This window comes from Vanessa atalanta, chromosome 1 (assembly GCF_905147765.1).
Source record: "Vanessa atalanta chromosome 1, ilVanAtal1.2, whole genome shotgun sequence".
NCBI lineage: Eukaryota > Metazoa > Arthropoda > Insecta > Lepidoptera > Nymphalidae > Vanessa > Vanessa atalanta.
The window spans coordinates 10,633,448-10,660,163 of record NC_061871.1 but is presented as its reverse complement, the minus strand read 5'-3'; the positions used below and the strand labels follow the sequence as shown (position 1 = coordinate 10,660,163).

At 30.6% G+C, this 26,716-nt stretch overlaps 4 protein-coding genes across 5 annotated transcripts; 1 reads left to right on the top strand and 3 right to left on the bottom strand.

Annotated features, from left to right (window-relative positions):
- Positions 1–1,281: 1,281 nt before the first annotated feature.
- LOC125077703 lies at positions 1,282–4,666 on the top strand. Its single transcript, XM_047689711.1, has 5 exons — positions 1,282–1,460; positions 2,874–3,020; positions 3,533–3,625; positions 3,882–4,098; positions 4,447–4,666. The coding sequence occupies exons 1-5, from the start codon at positions 1,391–1,393 to the stop codon at positions 4,664–4,666; spliced, it is 747 nt and encodes a 248-aa protein (XP_047545667.1). The 5' UTR covers positions 1,282–1,390.
- Positions 4,667–4,936: 270 nt separating this feature from the next.
- On the bottom strand, positions 4,937–8,891 carry LOC125066079 (pancreatic triacylglycerol lipase-like). The gene is made up of 6 exons (XM_047673996.1): positions 8,814–8,891; positions 8,092–8,263; positions 7,519–7,664; positions 6,237–6,485; positions 5,258–5,588; positions 4,937–5,016 (listed from the first exon to the last, which is right to left on the bottom strand). The coding sequence occupies exons 1-6, from the start codon at positions 8,854–8,856 to the stop codon at positions 4,959–4,961; spliced, it is 999 nt and encodes a 332-aa protein (XP_047529952.1). The 5' UTR covers positions 8,857–8,891; the 3' UTR covers positions 4,937–4,958.
- Positions 8,892–9,368: 477 nt separating this feature from the next.
- On the bottom strand, positions 9,369–11,962 carry LOC125077692 (pancreatic triacylglycerol lipase-like). The gene is made up of 6 exons (XM_047689699.1): positions 11,920–11,962; positions 11,657–11,825; positions 11,053–11,201; positions 10,209–10,457; positions 9,532–9,865; positions 9,369–9,457 (listed from the first exon to the last, which is right to left on the bottom strand). The coding sequence occupies exons 1-6, from the start codon at positions 11,960–11,962 to the stop codon at positions 9,400–9,402; spliced, it is 1,002 nt and encodes a 333-aa protein (XP_047545655.1). The 3' UTR covers positions 9,369–9,399.
- A 2,182-nt stretch (positions 11,963–14,144) lies between these two features.
- On the bottom strand, positions 14,145–19,926 carry LOC125065027 (lipase member H-like). 2 transcript variants are annotated; one of them, XM_047672465.1, is made up of 6 exons: positions 19,863–19,921; positions 16,791–16,845; positions 16,045–16,052; positions 15,553–15,780; positions 14,747–15,095; positions 14,145–14,274 (listed from the first exon to the last, which is right to left on the bottom strand). In XM_047672465.1, exons 1-6 carry the CDS (start codon positions 19,906–19,908, stop codon positions 14,217–14,219), a joined length of 744 nt encoding a protein of 247 aa, XP_047528421.1. In that variant the 5' UTR covers positions 19,909–19,921; the 3' UTR covers positions 14,145–14,216. The 2 variants fall into 2 exon arrangements, with proteins under 2 accessions (XP_047528421.1, XP_047528412.1); XM_047672456.1 differs by having other exon boundaries at positions 14,147–14,274; positions 15,553–15,792; positions 15,907–16,052; positions 19,863–19,926.
- Between the last annotated feature and the right edge of the window lie 6,790 nt (positions 19,927–26,716).

The window sequence follows — 26,716 nt, the reverse complement described above, 5'->3', positions numbered from 1 at the left end:
TGCTTACACTCAGCTGGTTATTTAAAAAGTTAATATTCATGTAACCAGATAGAGAAAAAAACATCACGTAGTTCCGTTCAAGTGATTGTTAAAGAATTTTAATTATGGTTCTTCTAGAAATATGATATAACATCTATTGTAGTTACATATTGTATCAGTTTAAATTGAACCTATATTTTGTATGTTGCATATTATTTATGGAAAATGAACGATCCAAGCAACTTATTAAACCAACTAACATTGTAATTTTTAGCCGAAACATTAATTGTCTGATTTTTTTGCGAATAAGAACTAATATTCTAAATTAGTTTAGTTGAATTCTTCTAGAATATTAAAATATATTTGAATAAACGTATTAGAAAAAACGCAGAGCGCACGCGGGGTGAGCCGTAGCCAGAAGACGTATTATCAGAAGATGTCACTATACGTCCTATATAACATTGCAATAGACTATAAAATAAAACTATACTTCGTTTTGATCATCAAAATAAAACCTCCTTTCTAATAAATAATATAATGAATGTTGATAAAATTAGAAAGTCATATTACAAAACCACTTTGTTTATGCAGTTTATATTACAGTAGCATTTAATCACGCGATAAGACCCTCGCATTTAATTTAGTATATCTATGACTAACTGAAAAAAAGAAACGAATACTAACTGATACCAGAAAATGCAGCTCGATGGAGTTTTAGTGTAGTCGAAACCAGATGAAGGTGTTTCGCAGTTTCACCCGATCGTACTGTAAATACATACATAACTCATAGTCTTTATTAATAAATATAAAATCTTAATCAAAATAAATAATTCAAACCGTATGAGTCATTATTGAAATTAGCATGTTCAACGACACAAGTGATCCTTTTAACATAAATATATAGTTTAGAATTAATATGAGTATGTATCGTATTGAACGTACGCCGTACATATTATGTATGATCGGTGAAAGCCGAAATCAATTTCTAAAACCTTATTACGATTGTATTTTAAATAGCATTTAATGCTGTTAAGTTCCAGGAATATTAATATTTCATGATTTCCGTAGTGTTTTTTTCATTGGAATGCAGTTACAATAAACATGCAATCATCAAGTCTCATTGAATGCGTATAGATGTATATCTTTTAAATATCTTAAACGTAATTTATAAATTAGGTTTATGATTAGATCCTTTCTAGCTTTCTCGGTGCACCTCATTGGTGCTATCATTACTTTACAGCGTTATGCTTTATTTTCAATTTCACCTTCTATTGTGAGTGTGGAGAAACCGGCTAAGATCCGAGGAAAGGACCAGTGTAGACTCGGCGCTGGCGACGCTCGCCTCTTTCGAAACGAATCAAGACTTACATTAAATACATTATTTTTTCTTCATCGTTCATCATATCACGACATGTCGGCTAAAGTGACGCTTTCGCTCTTTCTTGCTTTATTTGCATTTGCAAACAGTGCGAGTATTTTAGGTGAGTACGATTGCCTTACCTTTTTTGTTTTGATTGATTGAATAATAGTGACGATCCTTTTTTGTTTTATTTTAATTGTTTAATGAGTTCTGAAACGGGACGTAGAATATGTGTTTAATATTTTTTTTTTATTTGGAAATTAAAATAGATCAGCTTTTAGATAACATTTATTAATTTAACAATATTTTTAATTTTTGCTTGGTGATTTTATTTATATGGATTGTAGCAAATATTTTTTTTATAATTAAATTGATTTTAAAACAACATTGTTTTAACTTTCAATAATATTTACTAACAATAAGCCGTCTTTTTGTTAAGAGTAATTCATTTCTTTTATATTCGTCTGGTTGTTTATAAAATATAAGATATATTAATTGGTTAGAAATAAATATTTAAATATTAATTGAATGTCTCTATTAAACTTACTGGTATTTTAGAGTGTATTTTTTAATTCTGCCACTACATACATATTTTAAATAAAGTGTCCAACTGCGTATATACACATATTATAAAGTTTATGTTAATACAAAATTAAGGTAGTGTGTAGTACAAGTAGTGCAAAAATAAAACGTGCGTCCATGTAACAAGCTTGACCTTCTATGGCGTGTGCTAAATTAATCGATATGTTTAATTATATGAAAATCCGTACTTATGCTAAATCAGTGCGGATCGTTAGTTTCATATAGTGTACCATCGTAGTAGCATCGACACATTTTGGTAACGAATTCATTTGTTAACTTTTTGTAACGTAAGTTACTAGTTATCTAACCTAACGCACTTACGTTTATGTAATATCTACAAAGGGTTAACGACTTATCTTATTGTCCAAGTGACCGAATACAATGACCGGTGACGTTTAAGTGAAAGTAACCCGTCACGTGAAAGTACAGAATAAGCCTAAGGCTTTTAGACTGACATCATTAATAAAACTAGATTTCAGTTAATAAGTTTTCTTATTATATATAATATAGTTTTTAATATATGTGATGTTTATTATATATATTTTGTTCACTAGTTAGGTTCTTTGTTTTACATAAAACAGAAATGTCTTTGTTTTAAAATGAAAACCTACAATATTTGACAACTCATTACCATCATTATCATCTGGAATGCGATTCTGTAAGAATTAACTTCGTATCTCACTCGTGAAATGTTGACAACCATTAAAAATTTTTGATACGTGTATCATATAAATGTTATTATAATAGTCAATGTCGCATATTACATTAATTTCACGTTCGAATTCTGCGGTGACTCGAGTTTCTTATTATAGAATAACATTACAGCCCGTGTTATTTCATGTCTGGATATAGACCTCTCTAAGAGTACGTCATTGAACCAAATCTTCGGCTTTTATTTCAGAACCTGTCATTTATATTTATTAATATTTAATGATAGAATAACTATGCACAGATTACCTTGACTGGGACGATGGGAAGAAGCTGATAGAGGTGCCGGAGTTACGAAATGACCAACCAAATAGAAATTGCATGTGCAAAGGACCAGCCTGCGTCTGTTGTGTTGATTTTAACATAACATTTGTTGACCTTGGAGGACCAGGTATGTTTTTTTACTATGTAGGTAGACGGATAGGCAAATAAGCCACCTAGTGGTAAGTGGTCACCACTGCTTAAAGAAATTGGCGCTGTAAAGTTATTAACCATTTCTGACATTGCCAGCCTCGGGAATTAAGATGTTATGTCCCTTGTTCTTGTAGTTAAAATGACTTACTAACTCTTCACCGGAACATAACAGTACTAATTATTGCTATTTGGCGGTAGTATTTCTGATGAGATGGTACCTAAGCAGGTCAGCTTGCACGAAACCCTACCACCAGGTAACGGTGAGTTTTGTAATTGAATATCAATCACTTAATTTTGTTCATTTTATTTGGGAATGATGGAAATAAATCACTAGCCACGTTTACCATCGGGTCAGTGATGTGAATGTGTTCTAATCTGATCGGATTAATTCTGACGCCTTCTTTTAACCCTTTCATTAAAATCCTACATAATTGCTCCAAGTCCAATGAAAAAGAGCATTCATATACTTATGTATTTGATGCATTTCAGGTTGCGTTCACATGAAATACTTATCACCCGAAGACGGGTTCTCAGTTAACGTCTCGTATGGAAAAAATCTCCTACACTCTTCTAGGATTCAAGGTAACGTAATAAAATAATGGTTTGCCTATTTGTTTTTTTCTGATTTATACGAAAAGTATTAATCCGATTCTTCATAATTGCTATCATATTTGAGAAGGATACTTAATGTACTGTAATGTAATATTGTATAATATTTTATATGTTTTATATGTATTTTATACATAACATACATACTATTTACTTAAAATCTATTCGCTGATCTCAGAATTTAACATTCGCTTAGAATATATTCATAGTTATTTTAATAATATTTTAGGCAAAAATCCGGCACCAATATGTCTCGAAGTATTTGGCAGATTTGCGCAAGTATGTGCAAAATTCAGCGACCTAGCTCCTACTTCTGACGGTCTACGGGGCTGTCTCGAGCTGGAACCAAGGTTACTTGGAGAAAGTCAATTGGAGTTCCCGATTGGATGCTTCAAATCTAGTGCAGGTGGCATGGAAATGGAAGACCCACCAGCGGAGCTTGAAGAGTAAGTCAATAACTCAGAACAGCTTAAAATAAAACTTTTGACTAGCTACATAAGGTTTTACGTTCAGAAGTTTACGTCAAATACTAAGTTGACTTGAGAAACGCTGATTTTAAATTTCAAGTGCAATACTTTATTTCATTTGAATAACTGAAGAAACTGAACGATGTGATTCATATATGATAAAAATTATTTAATATAAGAGAATGGAGATTTTTTTTATTTTCTCTGGCTTACCAACGTTTGAAATATATCTTTAGATATCGTAACAAATATTAAACTATTAACATTTTGTGTGACGCCCTTTAGACTGTATCGGTCCATCTTAATATTACTTACAAATACTTACAGAACTACAGAAGAAACAACGACGGAAAATAGCAACACTTTTGACGCAGAATCATTTTTAATAAATATCTACCAGACAGCGGAGCAGAGTGTTGCGTTTCTCGGCAGCCTTCTAGATCTTCCGTTGAGGAAAAATGAAACAACTACATTCAAACCAAGTACAGAACAGGAGACTTCTCAGAGAAGAGCACCAAAATGTTTAAAACATCCAAATCAATTGTGATAATTTTATGATTAAATTTATGTATATTTAAGTACAAAGAAGGCATTTCATAGATTAACTTCAGCTTGCCAACTTGTTAACGCTCTTTTATAAAAAGTCAGTGATATACTTTCTCCTATTTATTGCTTTAATAATAAAATTAGTTAGTTGACTTATGTTTGATAATTATAACTATAATAAAGTAATATGGACAAAAATAAAATGTTTTATTTAATATCTTAATAAAAACTTTTTTTTTAACAAAACACTCTGTTAAGGTGACAATGAGTGCACGAGACTCTGTGACGTGAAATTATCCTTGGGAAAATGGTGGAGATGCGTTCGTCTCGAGCAAATAGACGCCAGTTTCTCTGTAATCAAAATGACAAATAAAAAAGAAATTCAACATTAAAAATTAGGTATTATCTACACGAATTGTACCGCTGAATATTTTCCCTGTAAATTCTGTAATTCATATGTAGGCTTTCTTTACCCAAGCCTTAGCTAAGTTTAGTTGTAAGGTTGTAACAAACGTGTTTACAGAGATTACAGAGGCTATTTCATATTTAAAATATGAGAATAGATTAAAATTTAACAAAATGTAAAACATACCCAGTTTTAGGAGTGAGTCCACCCATTCTCAAAGTTTTTGGACCATAACATAACTTCAAAACAGCGGCGTAATAATTCACACATTCCCTTCCAGTGAATCCTCCAGATGTAATAGATTCTGCTAAATAATGGAAACCTCTAGCGTGATCACAAGCGTTCGAATTGCAACCGGGCATTGAAATACCTCCATTAGGATAGAAATCAACTAGACCAAGGTCACCTAGATAGCCATAGACACCATAATTGGTATGAATTACTTCAGTATACAATCCATCGGAAGGCCGGAAACGGAAAATATTGTTAACCCATCCAATGAGTGCTGGGTCCAGGGCTGAAAAAGTAATGCAATGTAACCAAACAGGAAATATTTCACTGATACTAGATATTAGACTATTTTACATGATGGTAGGTATTATATGCAAGTCCGTCTGGATAGGTACGACCCACTCATCGTATATTCCACCGTCACACAATTATACTTTGTCTCGTTATGTTCCAGTTTAAAGGGTAAGTATAGTTACAGGAGACACAATATCTCAGTTCAAAAGGTTAGTGGTGCGTTGTTTATATAAGAAGTGATTAATATTTCTCAGGGCGCCAATTTATATAGGCAGCCTAGATGGTAAGCTATCAGGTTATCCATTTGACCGTTCGCTTACCACGACACAAAAAAAAATGTTTGGCCTCCTCTCCGTTTAAGAATTTTGGTGCTTGGAAACTCGAACAGCTCTAAAAGCTCCAAAAGGATAAGATATAATATATATAAGTAGTAGTATATAATATAAGTAGTTTGATTGATGTGTATGTGGCAGATTATTCAGGCTGCTTTATAAATGAATAGGGACAAAAATCTTGTAAATAATATCATTTATAAAAAATAAAACCAAAAAAATCCCGCTGTATTAACATATCTGACCGTGTCAAATGTATTGATTGTTCTTGGTATATTCATTTGTATTAATATAAGAAAGATTCTTACCAGTAATATATGGCACTTGACGACCTAAATTTCTTCCTACAATACCAGCTTGATGTCCACCGACTCCGTGACCGATAATATGATACTGAGCAATCGTTGAACCACTAGCCCCATTCAACCAGTTAATGAACCGTGCCACCGCTGCGCCGGATAGAATACAATTTTGATTTACTTCTCTATAATTCAAGGAACCAGCTCCAGCACTCCAATCCACTACTATGACATTTAAATCTTCAGCAGCCAAGAGCACTATGAAAAATAAAAATCATAAATAGCATTGAACGGGAAAATTTCCAGATATCAATTAAAAATTATCTAATTTTTTACATTATGGGAAATGTAATAGAGGTCATTGGATCTTCCGAACAAGCTTCTAGAAAACCTTTAATGCACAATTAAGTAAAAATCAATAGAACAAAAAACTCAATACCAATTAAAGCGAATTAAAAATACTACAATATATGATATTAAGCTTACAGTGTGTCCGAGAGTCATGTTCTGAATTAAAATTCGAATAAACGTATAGTTGAAGAACATGACAATTGTCTAGTAGTAAAAATAAAAGTGCTTGAAAATATCATTGGGTAGAAAAATTTAATAAGTTGAATTAAAAATATCGCACTATGCGTATCTAATAAGAACTCAGGAGTAAATATCGCATTAAAAATAACAATTGTATTTACTTATAAATGGGTTTTCCTAGCATTTCATATGGCTTAAGGAAGATCGATTCGAATTGCAAAATTAATCATTATTACGTACGTACTCATACATATAAAATACACAGCGTTATACTTATAAAAGTAAATGCAAGCCTTTGAAAAGGCTGTGACTTTTTTGTTTTTATCGAATAGGGGATGGTTCTAAATTCATAACCTATATAATTAACAGATTTAACTACTCAATTGCCTATAGCCCTATACAAAACACGTTCAGGTACTTTACTCAGATAAAAATGTGGTTTTTGATATTACGAAGTATTAATTTGCTAAATTTCACGATTCTTAAAAGGGGCAAGGCCAAAAGTTTAGGTGGCTAAAATCGGGCCTGTCTAAGTTGATTCCAGGGTCCTAGAAATTGTAGAAGACGTTATTCAGTTTACTGTTATTTTTTTTTCTAATTTTTACCCATCATTTTGATGGTACTTTTAGGGAAAGCGCGAGTCCCCTTTGACACTGAGGTTATGGGTTGTTGCCCAAGACGCTTCTGTTTAATGGGTTCAATTTTACATCTAAGTGCATTGGTACATAAAACTTAAATATTTCAACACTAGTTTTCTTACCAGGTACGAGAACATTATTAAAATCTGACGTAGCTGAATTCATCCATCCGTGTATGAGGATAATAGTCCTTCTAGTGTTCTTGTAATTAGTCTGAGATAGTAAGCCAGGATTAGTAACGATTGGCTGGCTTATAGTTGGGTTTTCTCTGAAAAAAATATTTAATTATAATTTAAATAAATAATATTCATTATTTAGTTGGTAATCCATCTAAAAGTGATAATGCTGGAAAGTAATTGTGTCTCTTATACACACTTCTTCTAAATTTATCTGACAAATTTTTAAGTTTTTACACCACCTACTATAATACTACTCTACCATACCATTGCTATAGTATTAGTCCAGCTTCTTCAGATACTTCATAGGTCAAGCGATATGATTGAAGATTTAAAATTCTTGCGGGTTAATATTCATCGGGAAAGTAGAATAGTATATTTATAAAAAGTTACTTGGCTTATCTGTAAAGTGATTCGAGGTAGCAACTCGTAGTTCCAAAGATCGTAAGGCAATAAAATCGTAAAAGAAAGTAATAAAAACTAATTGGAAGTGTTAAAAAGTTGCAAAGCTATTGTTACCTGGTAAACAAATGATAAACATTTGATACGGTTGGGTTAAATTTAGATCCACTGAAAATATCATTCAACGTTGTCCATACGTCGGCTATTTGAAAATCTCCATTCGAATTGGCCACATATTGAAAACGTGGCCCATCATCAAGGTTCGTTTGTAACTGGTTTGACTGTAATGCTAAAGAAATGAACATCCATCGATTAACTTCGAATTTCGAATAAAGAACGACTTCAATAAAAGAACATAAAGGGCGAAATGACGTCATGTTTGCTTTTTTTTTGGTTGGTTCAGTTCCGATGACAATGTATTTTTATTGTAACCATGACCCGATTCTATCCTCAGGATCGGTTCCAAAGTACATGGAACTCCTCAAGCTAGACATGAATAGTTTTAATATATATTTTTTAAATTGTATAAAATGTTTTTGTTTAAAAAGGCTTAAACTTCACTGCATTGACTCAAAATCGGATAAGTAATAATGATGATTCCAAAGTGTAAATAATAGCACCTGTATAAATATTCAATCACAGAAAACAAACTATTATGCAAGCATAATTATGCTGAAAAACCCTATATGTTTTTAAGTAAGTTTTCGCTGTTTAAAGCATTTATCTGTGTTTAATAAAATATATGGAAGGGCTGTTTACATATAACTATTTCTTATACACTTATTGTTAAATTAAATAACGTGGAAATAAATGTATAACATTGATAAAAGAGAACTTACCAGAACATATAGATACACAACAAAGTATCACGAAGGATAGCATCTTAGAGCAGTTCACTTAAACTGCGTTTGGACACTAAGACTTTTTAATAAATAATATCGTTATAACAATCGATCACACTAATTATATTAATATCGTGATGATGTATATCAATTAATGTATTTGTGTCTTATATAATAAAAAAATGCCTCGATAATTGTTATCAAGCAATTTAATAATCCCTCAAGCGTAATAAATTTAGTTGTAGATAAAAAAATAAATATCAATATTACAGGCACATAATTTTGTTTCGATATGACGATTAGCAAAAACTTAAATTTACTTTGTAATCAACCAATTCTGGTTTTGCGTGAATATTTATTTTGTCAAGTCATGTAAATTGAACAATATAGATTGAAGTCTGTAAGAACTTGTTATTGGTGACAGGCAATAGCATATTTCTTAAAAGGATATCTATCTATTTATATTCGAACTATCCGAAAAGGTCATACACATAAAATGAAACTCACAAATTTCACATAACTCAATATTCTTTTATTGATTAATAATATATTAAACAGAGTTTCTATACTATATTAATTTTATTCAACCACGTGAAAATGGCGGAGCGGCATTCGTTTCGAGCAAGTAAACGCCAGTTTGTCTGAAAACAGAAATCAATTATTAACAATTGGCGACCTTATTTAGAGCATATTTAAAATTAAGTTAGTTGCTTACCCATTCTTGGGCGTCAATCCACCCATTTGCAGTCTACCGGGTAGTAAGTTGCACGTTTGTAAAATAGCTGTGAAGTATGATGAACACTCTCTACCGGTGAAGCCTCCAGAAACTATTGACTCCGCAAAGTAGAAGTAACTTCTTGCATGATCACACGCGTGACTAGAACAACCAGGCATTGATTCCCCTCCATTGGGATAAAAGTCTACTTGGCCTAAATCTGCAAGATATCCGTTGATACCACAGTTCGTATGGATTACTTCTGTGTATTCACCGTCGTCAGGTTGGAACCGATAGTTGTGGTTAATCCATCCAACGAGAGATGGGTCCAATGCTGAAAAAAATATATTTACATTTTATAAATCAACTTGACCTTTAATATCTTTATATTTTTTTAATACTTATGCCTTTAAGTAAACAATATATGTTACATAATATTTAAATCGTTCAATAATATTTAAGGTAGGTAGATAAGTCAAATATTGTACTGAGTTACTAAAGATATCACTAAAATGAAAATTAGTACTAGTTATATTTTAAAGAAACTTCGCTTCTACAATTATCTCGTTGTATTCGTTTTAATTGTATGTTTTTATATATAGGTATATGTAGTACAATACATCCATGCATTCTCTATTACATAATAAGTTAATTTAAAAAGACAACAGTTCACATACCAGTTATATATCCAACATCTCCTTCCACATTTCTACCCGCTAAACCAGCCTGATGACCACCAATTCCATGGCCAATAATATGGAACTGTGATGGCGTAGAACCGGTGGATTTGTTGAGCCAATTAATGAAACTTGCGACAGCCCGGCCGGAGGCGATGCAGTTTTCGATTTGAACAGGCAAGTTAATGGTATTGGAACCGGCGCTCCAGTCTACCACAATTACGTTTAAATCTTCTGCTGATAGGAGGGCTACGAATAAAAGGTGAAGTAAACAATAGAGTCCCATTAGTGCAGTCTTAAAATAAACAACTACCAAACATCAATACTCTATACTATAGTCTAATCATTATGTTCCGTGTTCTTTAAACGGTAAGTGAATTTATTTCGAGATACAATGGATATAATACCTCAGATTTCGTGGTGGAATAATGACGACGTATTAACGTGTAACAATTGTCTTATACTTCTTGCAGTGCCTATAGTTAAAAATGACCTGCCGATCTCGACCATATAATTGTAAGTAATTGATATACATTATTGATTACTCAACACTCCACGGTATGTTGGATTTTAATAGTTCCAGCTTAGCGAGAAAATCCAATTTAAGTTTATTTAAATTAAAACTCAAAGTATGATTACTCAAACAGAATAACACAAATACTTCAGAATCTCCAAGCGTTACATGCGCAGAAGTTTAGAAACTCCTATATAATAATTGTATATAATACTATCAGATAAGTAGATGTGTTTCGCAGTTTCACCCGTTTACAAGATTATTGACGTGACAAGCGGGGGTTTTGTATTCTTGTGATTTACAGTATAACCAAAAACTCTTAATACAAACCAGGAACAAGGACCGTATTAAAATCACCAACGACATTATCTCTCCATCCGTGAATGAGTACGGCAGTTCTTCTATTACTATTGAAGTTCGACGACTGGAGAAGGCCAGTATTATTGAAAAGCAACGGTTGACTTAACACTGGGTTTTGTCTGAAACATCAAATTGTAACACTTAAGTAATTAGATTAACTTTTATAGTGAATTCCTTTATTTCTAATGAACCTAAAGGTTGATTGATAGAGAATCCCTTCAGGCATCAAGTCCGTCAAAAAAGTCGTAAACTCGTAGATTATTGTTTCAAATTAATATATCTAGTATCGTCATTGTTTAATTATGTTATTTAGTTTTCTTTAATTATCTCCTGTATTATTATACGTGTTAATTATGTACGGAAACATTTTTTTATTATTTTGCATCAATTTATTTGTTTTTTTAGTAATAGCTTTATTTGCCAACGCATTTTTCCAGTGATGTAGTTATGCGTTTATTTGGAATACCTAGGGTTAGGCCTAGCGTCTATATGAGCTTTGAATCGTTTGTACGTATTGAACTCTGCTGATATTTCGGTACATTTAAGTTTATTAATAAATAAATAATCAATTTACCTTGTAAACAAATGATATACATTTGATGCAACCGGGTTATACCTTGCGGTAAGGTATAAGTCACTCAATTTCATCCACAAGTCCACCAAATGATACTTTCCACTGGCATCCCTTTCATGTTGGAAACGCAAAGGGTCTAGTTTCCTAATAATGGGATCAGCTGAGAGTACTGGAAAATATTACAACAGTAGAAAGGATAAAAACTTTTTTTTATTATTTTTAATGGTTTTTTTTTCTGTTATATAATTTATATAAATACTTACCAGCCGATAAGCCCAAAATGAAAACAAATGTTATACGCTTCATTGTTTCAAAAGAAATGAATTTTTGTAGTTTTTGTAGTATTAATACTTAATGACGATCGATCATTGATAATTTAGATAAAAAAAATACATTAAGCACCAATATAATCCGGAAAATACGTGACATAAATATCGACAGTGTTATTACAAATATCGTAAGATACAAAATCTTATATTCAAGATGGACCAAATAAATAACCAACGTTTGTCTTATTATGAAGTTATCTTAGTATGACTGCTTTGTACTATCTAATCAATTATCTAGAGTGATAAAACTACTGTTCTTAGTTTTTTTTTAATTACTCATCTATTATTCTGTCTTCAATAATCCATGATTTCTTGTTTGGCTATTTTAAAGACGATATTGTATTCTAAAGCGGTCTGTATAAATTGTTATTATTTCTTAGACCTTCGAGTGCTGTATTTTACAACTATATCCTTCAATTCAATAATTTCAGCGGAAATACAAGTTTTAAATAGAGCATATTTTCGATGAAAACTTTGATTTTTTGCTGGGCTTATTATTTTTACCCTATTAAGTTTTATTTTGTTTGAAATTTTTATTGTCGTCATACTGAGTGTTGATATCGTCTTTATTTAACAAGTCTAGATTTAATATACTTTAATATATCTAAAAATTAATTAGACCTATTATAATAAATAAAAATTAGACCTTGTGTACCGAAAATATAGAATTAATTTTAGAAATAAGTTTCTGATCACCTGAAAACATTGCATTCTTAATTTGAGTTTGAATGTAGTACGAAGTCTGCGGTTGAAAATAAACATAAACTTATTGACAGCTTCGACGTTTATGATTATGTATATGTTCTCTAAAAAATCTATCTCATTTTTAATAGTACTGCTGAGCCTAGGAGCCTTGGGTGTATTGACAGCCTACCCACACTTTATTACTTTAGGTTATAATGTCTGTCACGCGTTACCCTTTAGGAATATGGGCAGTGTCTCCATATTCCAAAAAACTTAGGGGCTATTATAATACTCGAGTGTAGTTAAAACTAATATCTAGCATTGCTTAAGGAAATATTTACGTTGTATGTTTTACTAAAGGATTTTTTTTATTCTGAAAGTGTTTGTATTAGGTAGCTGTTTCATAAATGTACTTTGCACATAATATATTTTATTTCAACAAAACAGTCTTAGATTGAAAACGAAAAAGGTCAATGTTACTTTAGTAGCTGCTCGACTGATGGTTTAAGTGCTAATCCTTTTGATTTAACTGCCTGAACAATCTTGGTGTTATTTATTCTTAATATAATATTAATCCTGGGTATATTATTATAAGGTATTGAATTAATTTTATTTATATAATAGCTTATCTATATAATACTGCTTAGTAAAATTTTTAAATGAATACATACTCCCGTCTTATAAATGCATGCAATTCTGCCATCGATACTTACGTTAAGAAAGGTAGATTAAAATGATCCTTAATTTAGTAATTAAAGTTATCTGTTATAGCACTGCTCGGAGAAGTCTGTACCTTTTCCTTCGTCTGTTATATCAGTGTCTGTGTACGTGTACCGTACATAAGGAGCCTAGTGGATTTTCATTAGCAATGTTCTGATGTTAGGTATAATCCTCAACTTAGCTATTTAATTTTACATAGGAGACAAAATATATTTAAAGAAAGTTATTTTTTGTAAGAAAGTAGATGGAAATGGACAAATGACCAATATTAGTCCATATTCAGCGTCTCTACTTTTATTACTATTTAATAATTGACACACAAATACAAACATATAAGAGTAAATAAATTAACTGTCTTTAAATATAGCACTTAAATATGTTTTAATACATGTTCATTAGTATTTGCCTACGAGCCATATATAGCCAGTTATAGATTAAAAATGGAAATATGTATTTTTTTTTTTATTTGTCATTGTCTATTCGGAATAGCGATATTTGTTGCCATTCTTCACTTATATTTGTAATTTGTAAATATTTAATTACAAATACAAAGAATCACCTTATACCATTGTATAAACATAAAATGTTTTTAATTTATCACTTATCTGATATTATTAAGCAAACCTCAAGCAATCATCTTAAATTCTCTCTTATCGACATATTTTTTCAGAAAACTATTAATGATTTAAATACTATTTTTTTATGCTAGCTAATTAGACAACTAAAAATATCTTAACTTTAATATGGAAGTGTGAAAAAAGTATTCATTAAAATAAACTGCGTTTATTGAAACATAAAAATAAGAATATTCTTAAACAATCTCCACTTCATCCCCTGGCGAAGGGTGATTGAATGTTGGTCAGGAACAGGTAAATACCGCTACCACTGGAACATAAACAAATTATATTTTAATAAATAAATATCAACAACTATAACTATAATAATACCAAATATTAAGCTATTGAGGAATTTATATTAACATAGCTTTAAATATGTTGTTACTACTCAAGAAATTTATATTAATACAATTTAATATATTGAAAAAAATATTAAGTCTTTAATTAAAAAATATTGTATTGTATTGTAAAAAATATTGTTGAAAAAAATATTGTCTTAACACACTCGGTTGGGACGAAGTTACTTTAAATATATATTATTTATAAAATGACAGACAAAATGAAAAAAAATTATAACTTTTGAGAATAATTTAAAACCGTATATAACAAAAAGAGCAGAGAAAAGGAGGGAAGGGTATTTTCCTTGCGTGACGATTTTTTTCGCGTAAAAGAACTTCGTTCAAAAAATCTATTATTGTACATTTATAGTTAGTAAGTAAACAATATGTATGAAAACTCACCTGGTCTTGGTATTGGTTCCACCAAATATGATTTTGTCCTCACTGGTGCATTGTAAATTCAAGGCGTCTTCATAGGATTGGCAAGCAGTTCCGACGAATTTATTTCCATTGTTAGTTTCAGCAGTTATCGATTCAGCGTAGAAAACGTATGCGTAGGTGTGGGAACACGAAGTTTCAGTACCACAACCAGTTTGGACGACACCGCCGTTAGGATAGAAGTCAATGTCACCGAGGGGCTTATCGTAGCCGTAAATGCCAGACGTCGTGTGGATTACTTCAACAATATTGGCATCATTCTTACTTAGGATGTCAGGATGATGAGTCCAGCCGGTTAAAGATGGGTCAAGAGCTGTAAAAGTAAGTTTAGTTAAGTCATGCGCTTAAATTTTCTATTTTATCAATATTTAATTTTCGGATTAAATACATTACACTATTTTAATTACATAAGTATATTATTATTGTCTTAGTCCAGTGCATTTACTAAATCCAATCTAGTTATAAGGAAATAATTAATGAATTCCAGTTTTAATTTCATTTATTCTCCATGAAACTGTTCTTTTATTTATAAATGGTCAAGAAACATTTCAAGTAAAAAAGAAAACCAAAGGAATTTTGAATTTTGTGCCTAATATATAAAGCAGTTTAATTTATTCGTTTCCATTATTTTCATGTACATAATATAATTCTAATCTTTTCATTATAACTGTATTTCGTCATTTATAATGACTTAATTGTATTTGTTTCATTTCAAGATTTGACTTTATCTTAAGTATAATAACACATGCATTAATTTAAAAAAGAATTACCAATAATATGAGGTACGTTTCCTTGGATTCTTCTGGCAGCAATACCAGCAGCATGTGCTCCTAGACCGACACCGACGATCCGAATGTTATCAGTGCTGTATCCAAAGTTTGTGAGAATGTTTACGAATTGGGCGATGACGTTTCCAACTTGTGGAACATTGCTGAGTGCGAAGGTGTACATAGACGCACCGGGGCTCCAGTCAACGGCGATCACGTTTACGTCTTCAGCCGCAAGGTGAGCTTTAAAAAAATAGTCAAAAATATTAATTTTTATTCTCATTTCTATCATTAATTTTAATACTATACTATCTACCCGTGCCGACATACAACTTCATATTATTAGTAGACACGTACCCGGGACAACAAAAGCGTTAAAGTTTCCAGCAACGGATTGTCCATGATTGTGAATTGTGATAATGGTGCGCTTCGAGCGTTGGAACGAAGAGTTCATGATAGACGCCTCAGAAGGCAACAGCGGCTGACTCAGTTCAGGATTAGATCTAGAATCAAATACAACATTTAATATTACATATACTTAATCTCAGGGCAACATATTTTTTTATTATATTTCTGAATATAATTAGTCGACTTCGGCGACGTTGCCCTTTTATCCTTTCTAATTGACCTGTGCAAACTAGCTAACTAAACATAACATATTATACTGCATAGGTATGTGCGCAAAGCAGAAGTACACAGTCTATTCCATAATTCTCATAATTCCAAATCATATACGACCGGAAAGAGTTTGTGCGCGAGACAACAGCTTTACATATTGTAGTCTCCGAACTTCTGACTGCTGCTGAGAATTTCTTGACAGAAAACACACTATTTTTTGACTAGCTTGACCTGGGGATTGAACTCAGGGCCTAAATAAATCTAATGACTATAAACATTAAAGATAAAGATCCACGAAGTTGTCTGAATAATAATAAGACGTTAAACCTAATATAAAACATGTAAATGTATACATTTTTTCATACAATCCTAATTTAAGTTTGTTACATTTTCACTCAAGCATTTTTTCTCCAAAAATAATAATTAAAATTCTTTGACTATATCCTAGACTACCTGCTACAATAATTTCCTTATTATATATGTCATTGCTCATTTAGCTTATGTATGATAGCAACATACGTTTTTTCTCATTGTCATAAATTACTTTTAAATCTAAAAAATAACCCGATGACCCGAAATTATTGGTAGTATTATTGGGCTTAAGTTACTCATTGTATACAAACCTCGTGTATAAATGGAAGACGATCTGCGTGGGCCCGAGGGCGAAGCCATTTGTTGCTGAAAAGAAAGAATTTATTTTAAAAAGTTCTGCGTTTTAGTATTTCAACTAAATTTTGAACTGTTAAGTCCAAATTAGATTTAGCTAGATACTTAATACAATGTTAAAATGACTAACTGACAATAGCGCACAGCCTAAACCTGCGAGTCTAACAGAATAAAATTTTGCCCAGAAATTAATCACGGAATAAAGGTGAGCACTACGGAATTATATTTCAACATGAATCTCGTAATAGAGTTGTAATGTGGGTTGAAAGTTTGTATAAAAGTTTGCAGTTTTCCAATGTCTAAAATATATAAATCCTGTTATGGCCTTCATTTAAGAATAAAATATTTTTTGATAATTCGTGTGTGGATATTGACTATTTTTAAATGTTAAAAGCATGAGAACCGGTATTTAGGCTTTGTTTTATAAGGAAAATTTAGTTTTTATAATATTTTCAACAGACCATTAAGTACACGGCTATTAAATAAGAAAATCTTAGTGAACGAAATCTTGTCACGGCGTCTTATCTTATACACAGTTTGCAAGACCAATATAATTATTGTTTCAATATTATTAACACATCGTAATTTCTCGAATCTTGATAATGTGCATCAGAACATAATTTTTTATCTTTCTTAAAATATTAAATATATTTATGTCAGAATCGATTATAAAATACACTTCGACCTTGGATTTTAATACCTCGGGGATTATACAATATATATATAATGTATGTTTTTAGTATTCATTATATTTATATTACAGATATGGTAGAAAAAAAATGTTACGATGCATATAAACAAACTTTAGTTAAGTTAAGTACCAAGTAATAGCCTCGATCTAAAATTTCTGATTGCGAATCAGTAAATATTTTCAGACGTGCTCTTCTATCGTGAGATGGATTAAAATCACAGATTCAACTCATACCAGAAAAAATACATACTATACAGAATTGATATAATTATTTGTAACACAAAAATTATAAAATTCACGTTTGTCACGTCAATAGTCTTATATAATAATAATGAGCGGATGAAACTGAAAAAAAATCGAAATATAATTATATTTTTTTGAAAGTAGGTTATTGCATTTCGTCATTTTATTTCGGTTCGGAATGTCGATTCCTTAGAACAACCGGCAAGAAACTCAGTAATTACACTATTATTAAATACAATAATTGAATTATTAGATACTTATTCCGCATGGCAATCGAATATTATAATTATTCACTAAAACCGTTTCTGAAACGCGTTGTATCTTCTTGCAGTATACATGTTAGTGTAATAGGCATTCTTTACTAGTCATACATATGTAGAAAATCAGGAATATTGAGTCTCGTATAAAAAATTGTTTTAATATAGACGAATTCGATTATCGTAGGTACTTACTCTATATACATATTATTTGTATTATCCGTGTCAAAATTTGAGTTTTCTACGGTACCCTAAATAATGATAACATACATAAAATTGGATTACGAAAGATATAGACTACCGAAATGTGGTATTAAATTGAATTATAAATATCTTAATCACATTATATTCCATTGATAAAAAATCGTGTTTATAAATTTAAAAATTGTAAAAATATTATTAATTAAATTGTTTGTTTTGAAATTACAACTGAAACTTCTAGCAGCAGAAGCAGATTATATTCCTATAACTATTTCTGCTTAGGCTCGATCAATTAAAAAATAGCGCATAGGCATTTGCATCCTAAGAAATGTAAACCATTTGTTATGCCGTCACGTCAACGATAGAATCTAAGATATTACATCTCTCTATAGCAATACATAGTAAAGATGTTCGGTGAAGAAACAAGAGAACAACAGCTGTACCCAATAGAAATAGTTGATTGTATAAATAGCAGTTGTCACAAAATATCAATAGCGTGATTCAGGCCGACCACGTATTAGACTGAGAGCCAGTGATCGGCAGACTTACAGTATAGTAGCAAGCTCCATATTCCTGCCAAGTATACTGCTTCACCTGCTATTGGTGAAATGGAGGTTCAATATTCCCATCGAGGGTTCCTTTGAGCGTGCCATGGAGTCGAAAAGCAAAAAAATTGACTTTCAAAACGTGATCGCAGCAAGTCTGCCCTTTTGATATCTTAAAATATGTAAAAAAGTATATAGAAAACTTCAATGGCAGACATTTACTCCGGTTCCTTCTATATTTTTTATAATTTCAAAGCTACTTAAATTTGTCAAAAATAAGACACATATGTCGGTTCTACGACACAGGCAGACAACATAATAGTTTCTCAGTCGTGCTAATAAAGGTGCATGATTTCGATTATCTCACGCTTCATTTCGTGAAGACCTAGTGTTTCAGCATAGCTGCAATTTATATATATTATGTATATTACTATTATAGTATGTATATTACTATTAGTCTGCCGATCACTGGCTCTTGGACTATATCAAATAGAAACGAATTATTAATAAAATGGTTTTTACCAATACCTATCATATTTATTGAATTTTCAATCTTACTTTATTAACTGCGTCAAAATATATATTCGATATCGTCATTTTCTTTTAGAGATATATTATTAAAAAGTTTTATAAACCAATAACAATACAAAAATAAATAAATTTGAGTACTCGGACGCGATTACTAAACATATTTTTGCAGAGAAACACATGGTCGATTGTATAATATGTAACAAATGCCAAAACAAATATTAAAAGCGTGATTCAGGCCAACCACGTATCAAGCAATAATTAAAAATAATTAGTCATTATTCAAATAAATTTTATGAATTACACCGAACGTTGTATACTTCTCTCAAAGACACTATCCATCGTGTATTTTAAAAAACATACAACCAACTGACACACATATTAAGAGACTTTATTTTAAGACTTGAAAACGATTATAAATCGAGTGTATATTTAGATGGTTTAAGCCCTTCATAGAAAACACAAAAAAATCAATCCAAAATTAATTAATTAGTATTATTTAATGGGACTCAAATAAATGTATATGTTTACATTCCTATTATATTTTCTATTATTATTTCTCACCTGCAATAGCAACACATAGCACTAGAATGCACTTGATAACGGACATTTTGTTTCCAGAAAAATCGTAATAACAAATTACACTTGGTTTTTATACATTAAATTTATCTAACTACTTATATATTTTTAAGAAATTGTAATCCTATACGTTGATAAAAATCAACGACTGTAAAGCTGTCAGATATTAACTATTCGACTTGCGTATAACAAAATAATAATCATTATTTATTAAAATAAGGTATATAGATAAACCGCTCCTTCGCTCACTCTGGAACGGTACGGTCCAAAAACCTGAAATTTTGGTTGATCCTTGACTACAACGCTACCGCAAGCAACCTTTTTAATGTCCCTCAAAACTTTGTCCTGGTACAAATGTGTCAATTGAAGAGGGAGATTAATTTATTATGATGATGACGAGTTATTTTTTGCCATCATGGTCAAAAGTATGTAATAATAATAAAAACTTTACTATAAAAAACAATTATTCACAGAACAATGTTCCCCTGGCTCCTAAACTAGATAACCAAGTTTCAGGAACTAGTGCCTTCCCTTAAATTACTACAAAGGATTTTAGCAAATTCCAAAAAAATAACAAATATTAATATTAAATGCATGCGTGCGAATGCATGCATATGCATAGCATCTGTATAGGTGTGTGTGTGTATGTGTTTATTTGCCATTATTTAATTTTGTGTATTTGTTTTTGCCCAAGGTCAGCCTTGTATTGATACATAAATCTGAATTGAAAAGTATCTGCATAGTATTTTAAACTTAAATTTAAGAGGCAAATAAAAATTACAAATTTTATTATTTTCATATTCTGATTGATTTTGATTGATTTGATTTATTTATTACATTGCTTTATTATATATATTTAATAAACAAAAAAAAAATCAAATATCATAATTATTATTTTAAATTATAATTGGAATGTTATCTTTATAAAATAAGGATACTTGATACTAATTTTATCGCTAACTCATATCGCGTACTAATATTATTAATATTATAATTAAAAATTAAAAATCGTCTGTTTGTTTGTTTTATCGGATTGGTGTCATTATCTACAATGACGACGAGATATGTAGGGAATTATATTTTTGTTTTAATATTATTTTTTTATGGATGTAACGCCATGAGTTGGGTATATAAGTAGATTATTTAAAAACTAATTACATTAAAATGTTTTAATTATTTAACAAAAAAAAATAACAAATTTAAATTTAAGTGACAGACATACTGGCGGCAGTGAGACAATATCATAGGTTAATAAGAAATAAAAGATTCTTATGTACATTTAATATATTCATTTTTTTCAATTAATTACCATATTTAAATGTTAACTATTTTAAACAGGCATTTTACCTTAAAACGACTGTATTTTAAAATATGCTCTATTTAGAGCATATTTTTTCTTCCATTTTATTGTTGCAAGCGTATGTCAAAGAGTATAAGCAACGCATACAAAGATAAGGCATTACATTTACTTCTTGTAACATGATTCATATAAAAGTTATAATTCCTAATACCGATACATATATACAAAGGCCGCAAAATAATATTACGTTTGGACATTCTTTCGTTTGGTAGTTCATTAAAAAACTTGACGGAATATTTAGTGTAAAAATGTGATGCAACGACTTATAAATCTTTTACTATGAACTGAAACAAAAATTTAAGTAAATAAAATCGTTATTCGTTATAATATATAATATTTTTAACAAGAAATATTTTCAATGGATGATTAAAATAATTTATACACAAGTAGTCAGGAGCAAAACAAGTGAATAAATATTTATATATGATCTTGTTAATTATCAGTGATCAAGTAACTAAAATAGGTTGAAATATCAGCCAAAGATCTGTATTTTTTAAAAACGATAAAATCATTTAGTTTTTAATGATAAGGAAAAATCTTTTTCTTATCGTTTTACTTAAAATCGATAGCGCTATCGAATTTTAAATTTGATCGCCATACATATAGAAATCATCGTATCAAAAATAAATCGAAAAGGATCATTCGAATTCACAAATTTCACAGTTCTATAACTCATTCCGCTAATCCGTCAATTTAAATTTGTTGGTAATTTTTTAAAATTTTTTGGTGACAATGATTACTTAGACGACTTACGAAAGTAACTCTTAGGTAGACAACGGAAATCGTTAAATCATGAGCAATATTGTGTATTGTATTGGCAAAGACCCCAATGTTTTGCAACAACGATGTTAAGTGGTATACAGAACTGCAAGAAACAAGACAATACCTTAATTATAACTCGTGTCAAAAAGTAATTACAAATCATCTCGACTCGCATTGCTGTTTAGTGTTGGTCTCCGATGTACCATGTGGGTTTTAGGAATCTATTATCTAAAAACGAGGCTTTATTTTCAGCGCTACTTTCAATTCTACTAATATAGGCATTATAAAGGTGCTCAACGTGTACAAATTCAGTACTTCATAGGAGAAATTGTGAATTGATAATTTTATTGTTCTTAAATACTACTTGAGTTGAAACTTTTCATTTTGACATACTTAATATAATTTTAAAATGATGACTGGCAACACCGCACGGCCTAAACCGGCGGATTATTATTAGAATACGGCGAAAATTTTGCTAGTATCTTAAGAAAGGCAGGTGAGAACAAGTAGTATAAGAAGGATTTTTAAAATAAATCCTTTAAATTTATTAATGTCTAATAAAATTATATAGAGAATAAAATCTCGTACCGAAAATCTTCCTTTGTCTTGTAAGAAAAATTGAACAGTTATTTAAGTACCTCTTAATGGGCCAAATGTATATATAATGTATCCTAGAGCTTTTTAAAAAATCTTCTCTCGTGAGGCACAAAATGGGACATGAAAGCTTGTACCTACGGAAATTCGTCATCTTCGAAAGTTAGAAATACGGTATTCTGTATTTAGACTTATTTTTGAGTTAAAGTGATATTTTAAAGCGTTTTTGAAAATTCATCGCCTAAGAGGGTGAAATTAAGGATCAAAGGCTTATTTAATATATAAGGATTATTTAATGTTTGAAATATATAAAATATGTCTTTGGATGAAAGTTAGTATTTGCTGCGTGTTAGTATTTGAGCAGCTTCAGTGGATGCATATGACAAGGTAGACATTATATATAATAAATAAGAAAAACCTTATGAGAACCGAGCTCCAAAAGCCTACATGAACTTCTTTGACAATAAATATTGTGTAAAATTGTGTGTAAAAATGTGTGTGTGTAATATTGTGTATTCTCCTCCTTTTCATGTTGTTATATGTGCTAAAGATTCCAATTGCCACTTCTCAATTTCGGTTATTTTTAAACTTGTGAGTGTTACATTGCTTATTCTGTATATATTTTCTATGGGTTTTATATTCAATTCTATAGAAAATAAAATTACATACAAATCATAATAAAATATTGAAATAATTATAATATATTGGATGTACACACAGTTCATATATAAAAATAAAAACTTTGAGTTTCTTGAAGAACTTGAACTTGAGATTCTTTGAAGTCAGTTCAAAAAATCTTTTTATAGCCGAAAAAGGAAGAGCCGCGCTATATCTGCACTGAGAGACAGCTTACGTCAGCTTATATATATATATATATGTCGGAGAAGCAGGATGCCGAACAGTTGGGTTCGGGGAGCCGACATTTGTAAGACTATGTGGGCGCACAATGGAGATATTCATAAAATAAAAGGTATTTAATATCGTCTAATCACTGTATTCATTGATTCAATAATCGTACACCACAATAATATCAAAAGATTACAATAATTCATCTCGATTAAGAGCAAATGGGTTTGCAAGCAACCATCGCATTCGAGAAGCTTGTCAAAACATAACGACTCGCGTTGCCATGACTCTTACAACTCCATTCGGGGTGACCCGCTCTTATAAGTAAATCAGCCATCAAACATTATTGCCAACTACTCGATTCATTAATATCGCTCCGATATATATATATATATATATATATATATATATATATATATAGGTAGGTAGGTAGGTAATTTTGAAAAAAATAAATTAAAGATTATTAATCGTAATTTAAACCTTTTATTGCCCTTTATAATTACATTAAATAAGTAATAAGTATTTTTTCGGTAAACGATGTAGTTTTGTAGAAATGGCATGAAGTTTCAAATTTAATATTGTGCATTTATCTTGGGTTTCACTTCTCTTTATCTCGAAAATAATAAATCCTATCTGGATCCTATATGGATATATCTACTTTTTTATCAATACATTCTAAAGCAGACGAGTTGCTCGTTTATATTTTGCTTAAACAAACAACTAATTTTTATGGTTAAAACAGCGTTCAAATCTCACTGAATTTTAATTAGTTTTTTATGATGTATGTGGCAAACGAGCGGGGGGCTCACAAGGAAACTACCACCATCCATGGACATCTACAACACAGGGGTTGCAGGTGCATTACTAGCCTTTAAGAAATATGTACGCTTTTTTTTTGAAGGTTCCCAAATCGTATCGTCTTGGAAAAACCACCGGTAAAAGCGGGATGTGTGAGGCGTTTAAAATGCCTTAAAAATCATGCTGATGGAATTATACGCGATGACCTGAGGTGAAATTCAGCAACCGGGATTAATGTAAATAATTCCTCGGAATATTCAGCATGAAAAAAGAAGAAAATTAATGCATAGTGCGGTAGAAAATCCATCATCACTATGTAAAGCCAAAGGATCAAGCAGTTCGATAATTCGAGCTACTTTGCGTTGAATAATACTTTGATAAAGTTATGTGCCTTATTACTCAAAACAAGATAATTATTATTGATTTCTAGGCAGGATATATAAAAAAAAATTGTACTTTACTCTGTGTAATACTCTGTTAGTTAAAATGGTGGAAAAAAATAACTTCCGAGTTTCTTGCCGGTTCTTCTCGGTCGAATCTACTTTCCGAATCGGTCGGTGGTACATTTAATTCAACACTGTACGATTCAAAAGTGCTTTTATGTGCCTATTTGAATAATAAATAGTTTTAATTGACTAATCAATGATAAATGATACTATTTTTATAATGAACATCTTTCTATTTTATTACGAGTTTTTTGAAAACGCAAATTTTGTTATATTAGGAAATCGTTTATTTTAATATATAGTTAGGATAACTGTAAATTTCCGTAAACCTTAACTACTTCTATATGGTGCAATTTTGACTACATAGGATTTGGATTTTTGATGATTATGATTTTTCCTTGCTTAATTGCTCATGTTAAACGTCAAAAAGCTTATTTGCTATTAATTTATTTCAGGCAGTAGTTATTAGTATAGTATTGAATTTCGCTTTACGTAACAATTAGTGTAACATAGTACGGATTAACTAGATTGAGGGGTTGCAGGTGCATTGCTGGCCTTCAAGAAATGTATACGCTCTTTTTTGAAGGTTCCCAAATCGTATCGTCTTGGAAAAACCACCGGTGAAAGCGGGTTCACAGTGTGGTTGTGCGAGGCATTTTAAATACTTCAAAAGTCGTGCCGTTGGAATTTTTACGCGATGTCTAGAGGTGAAATTCAGTAGCCGAGATTAATGTAAATAATTCCACGGAACATAATCTCTATCTATAAAAAAATAATATTATTTGTTACCGTATTCAGTAATTTATATTTGCTTTACATTTATGTCTTACAATACAACGAAGCGTCAATAGCGCAATGGCTTACGAGCCGCCTAACGATGTAAAAAGTCGCAGGATCGATCCTGACCCTTTGGGCTATTGTCGTCCCCACTCCTAACACAAGTGATAAGCTTAAAAGGAGAGGTAAATAGGAATATTAGTAATCCCTTAATTAATTTGAGATATTGCTAAAATTATTTAAAAAAAAATCTATAAAGAAAATATCTTAACAAAAAATACTTATGACTGTAACTATGCGACCTTGAACGGAATGTTCCAACATCCACAGCCAATACCAACATCCACATCCAACATCCAAGTTTTCTTGAATAAAAAACTCCTTATTTCGATTTGAACTCTTCGTATAAAAAAATCTCGCTCTATTTAATTTAAAATGCTAACACATATATGACAGGAAATTAATATCTATTATCCATAAATATATTTGAATTGATTGAAGATAACACGTACTTATCAATTTAAAGTCTTTAGAAAAATCACGACCAGAATCTGTTAATTCTAAATACATATTGATAATCACAAACTAGGGGCAATTCTACTAAGAAATTTACATTTTATCGAAACGTCTTCCTATTCTACTAGTACGATTTGATCGAAGTTGGAATCTAATCGGGAATGTATCGTAACCGTTATAAATCAGCAGAATTAACTAATTACGAACCAGTTGAGGTTTATTTTTCTGAGAAATAGAATCGCGAACGTTTCGTAATCGTTATGAATTAGCAGAATTAACCAGTTACGAATCAACTAAGGTTTCTTTTCTTGAGGAATAGAATCGGAAACGTATAGTTACCGTTATAAGTAGAATTAGCTTTTTGATAATTGCCTTATCGCTTTTTTTATTTAATTGTTCACCCAATAATGTATAAGTATAAATTTTAAGTCATAAAATTTTTAATAAAATTCTTTTTTGTTAATATTTTAAACAATAAAAAACAATTTTAAAAATAATCAAATACGATTTATTAACTTTTATAAACGTTAAAATAATAAAAAAATTAAATGTATGGATTTCATTCATGTTTTAACTTATTTTAAACAACTTTTTGTTATTCTAATCCATTATATCAATTTAATTAAAAAAATCATGTAAAATATGTTTTTTAAATGCTTTAATAATTATAATTATCACCAAACTAACATCTATCATTATAGATACTATAATCTTTGATAAGTATCAAAAAAAGAAAAACA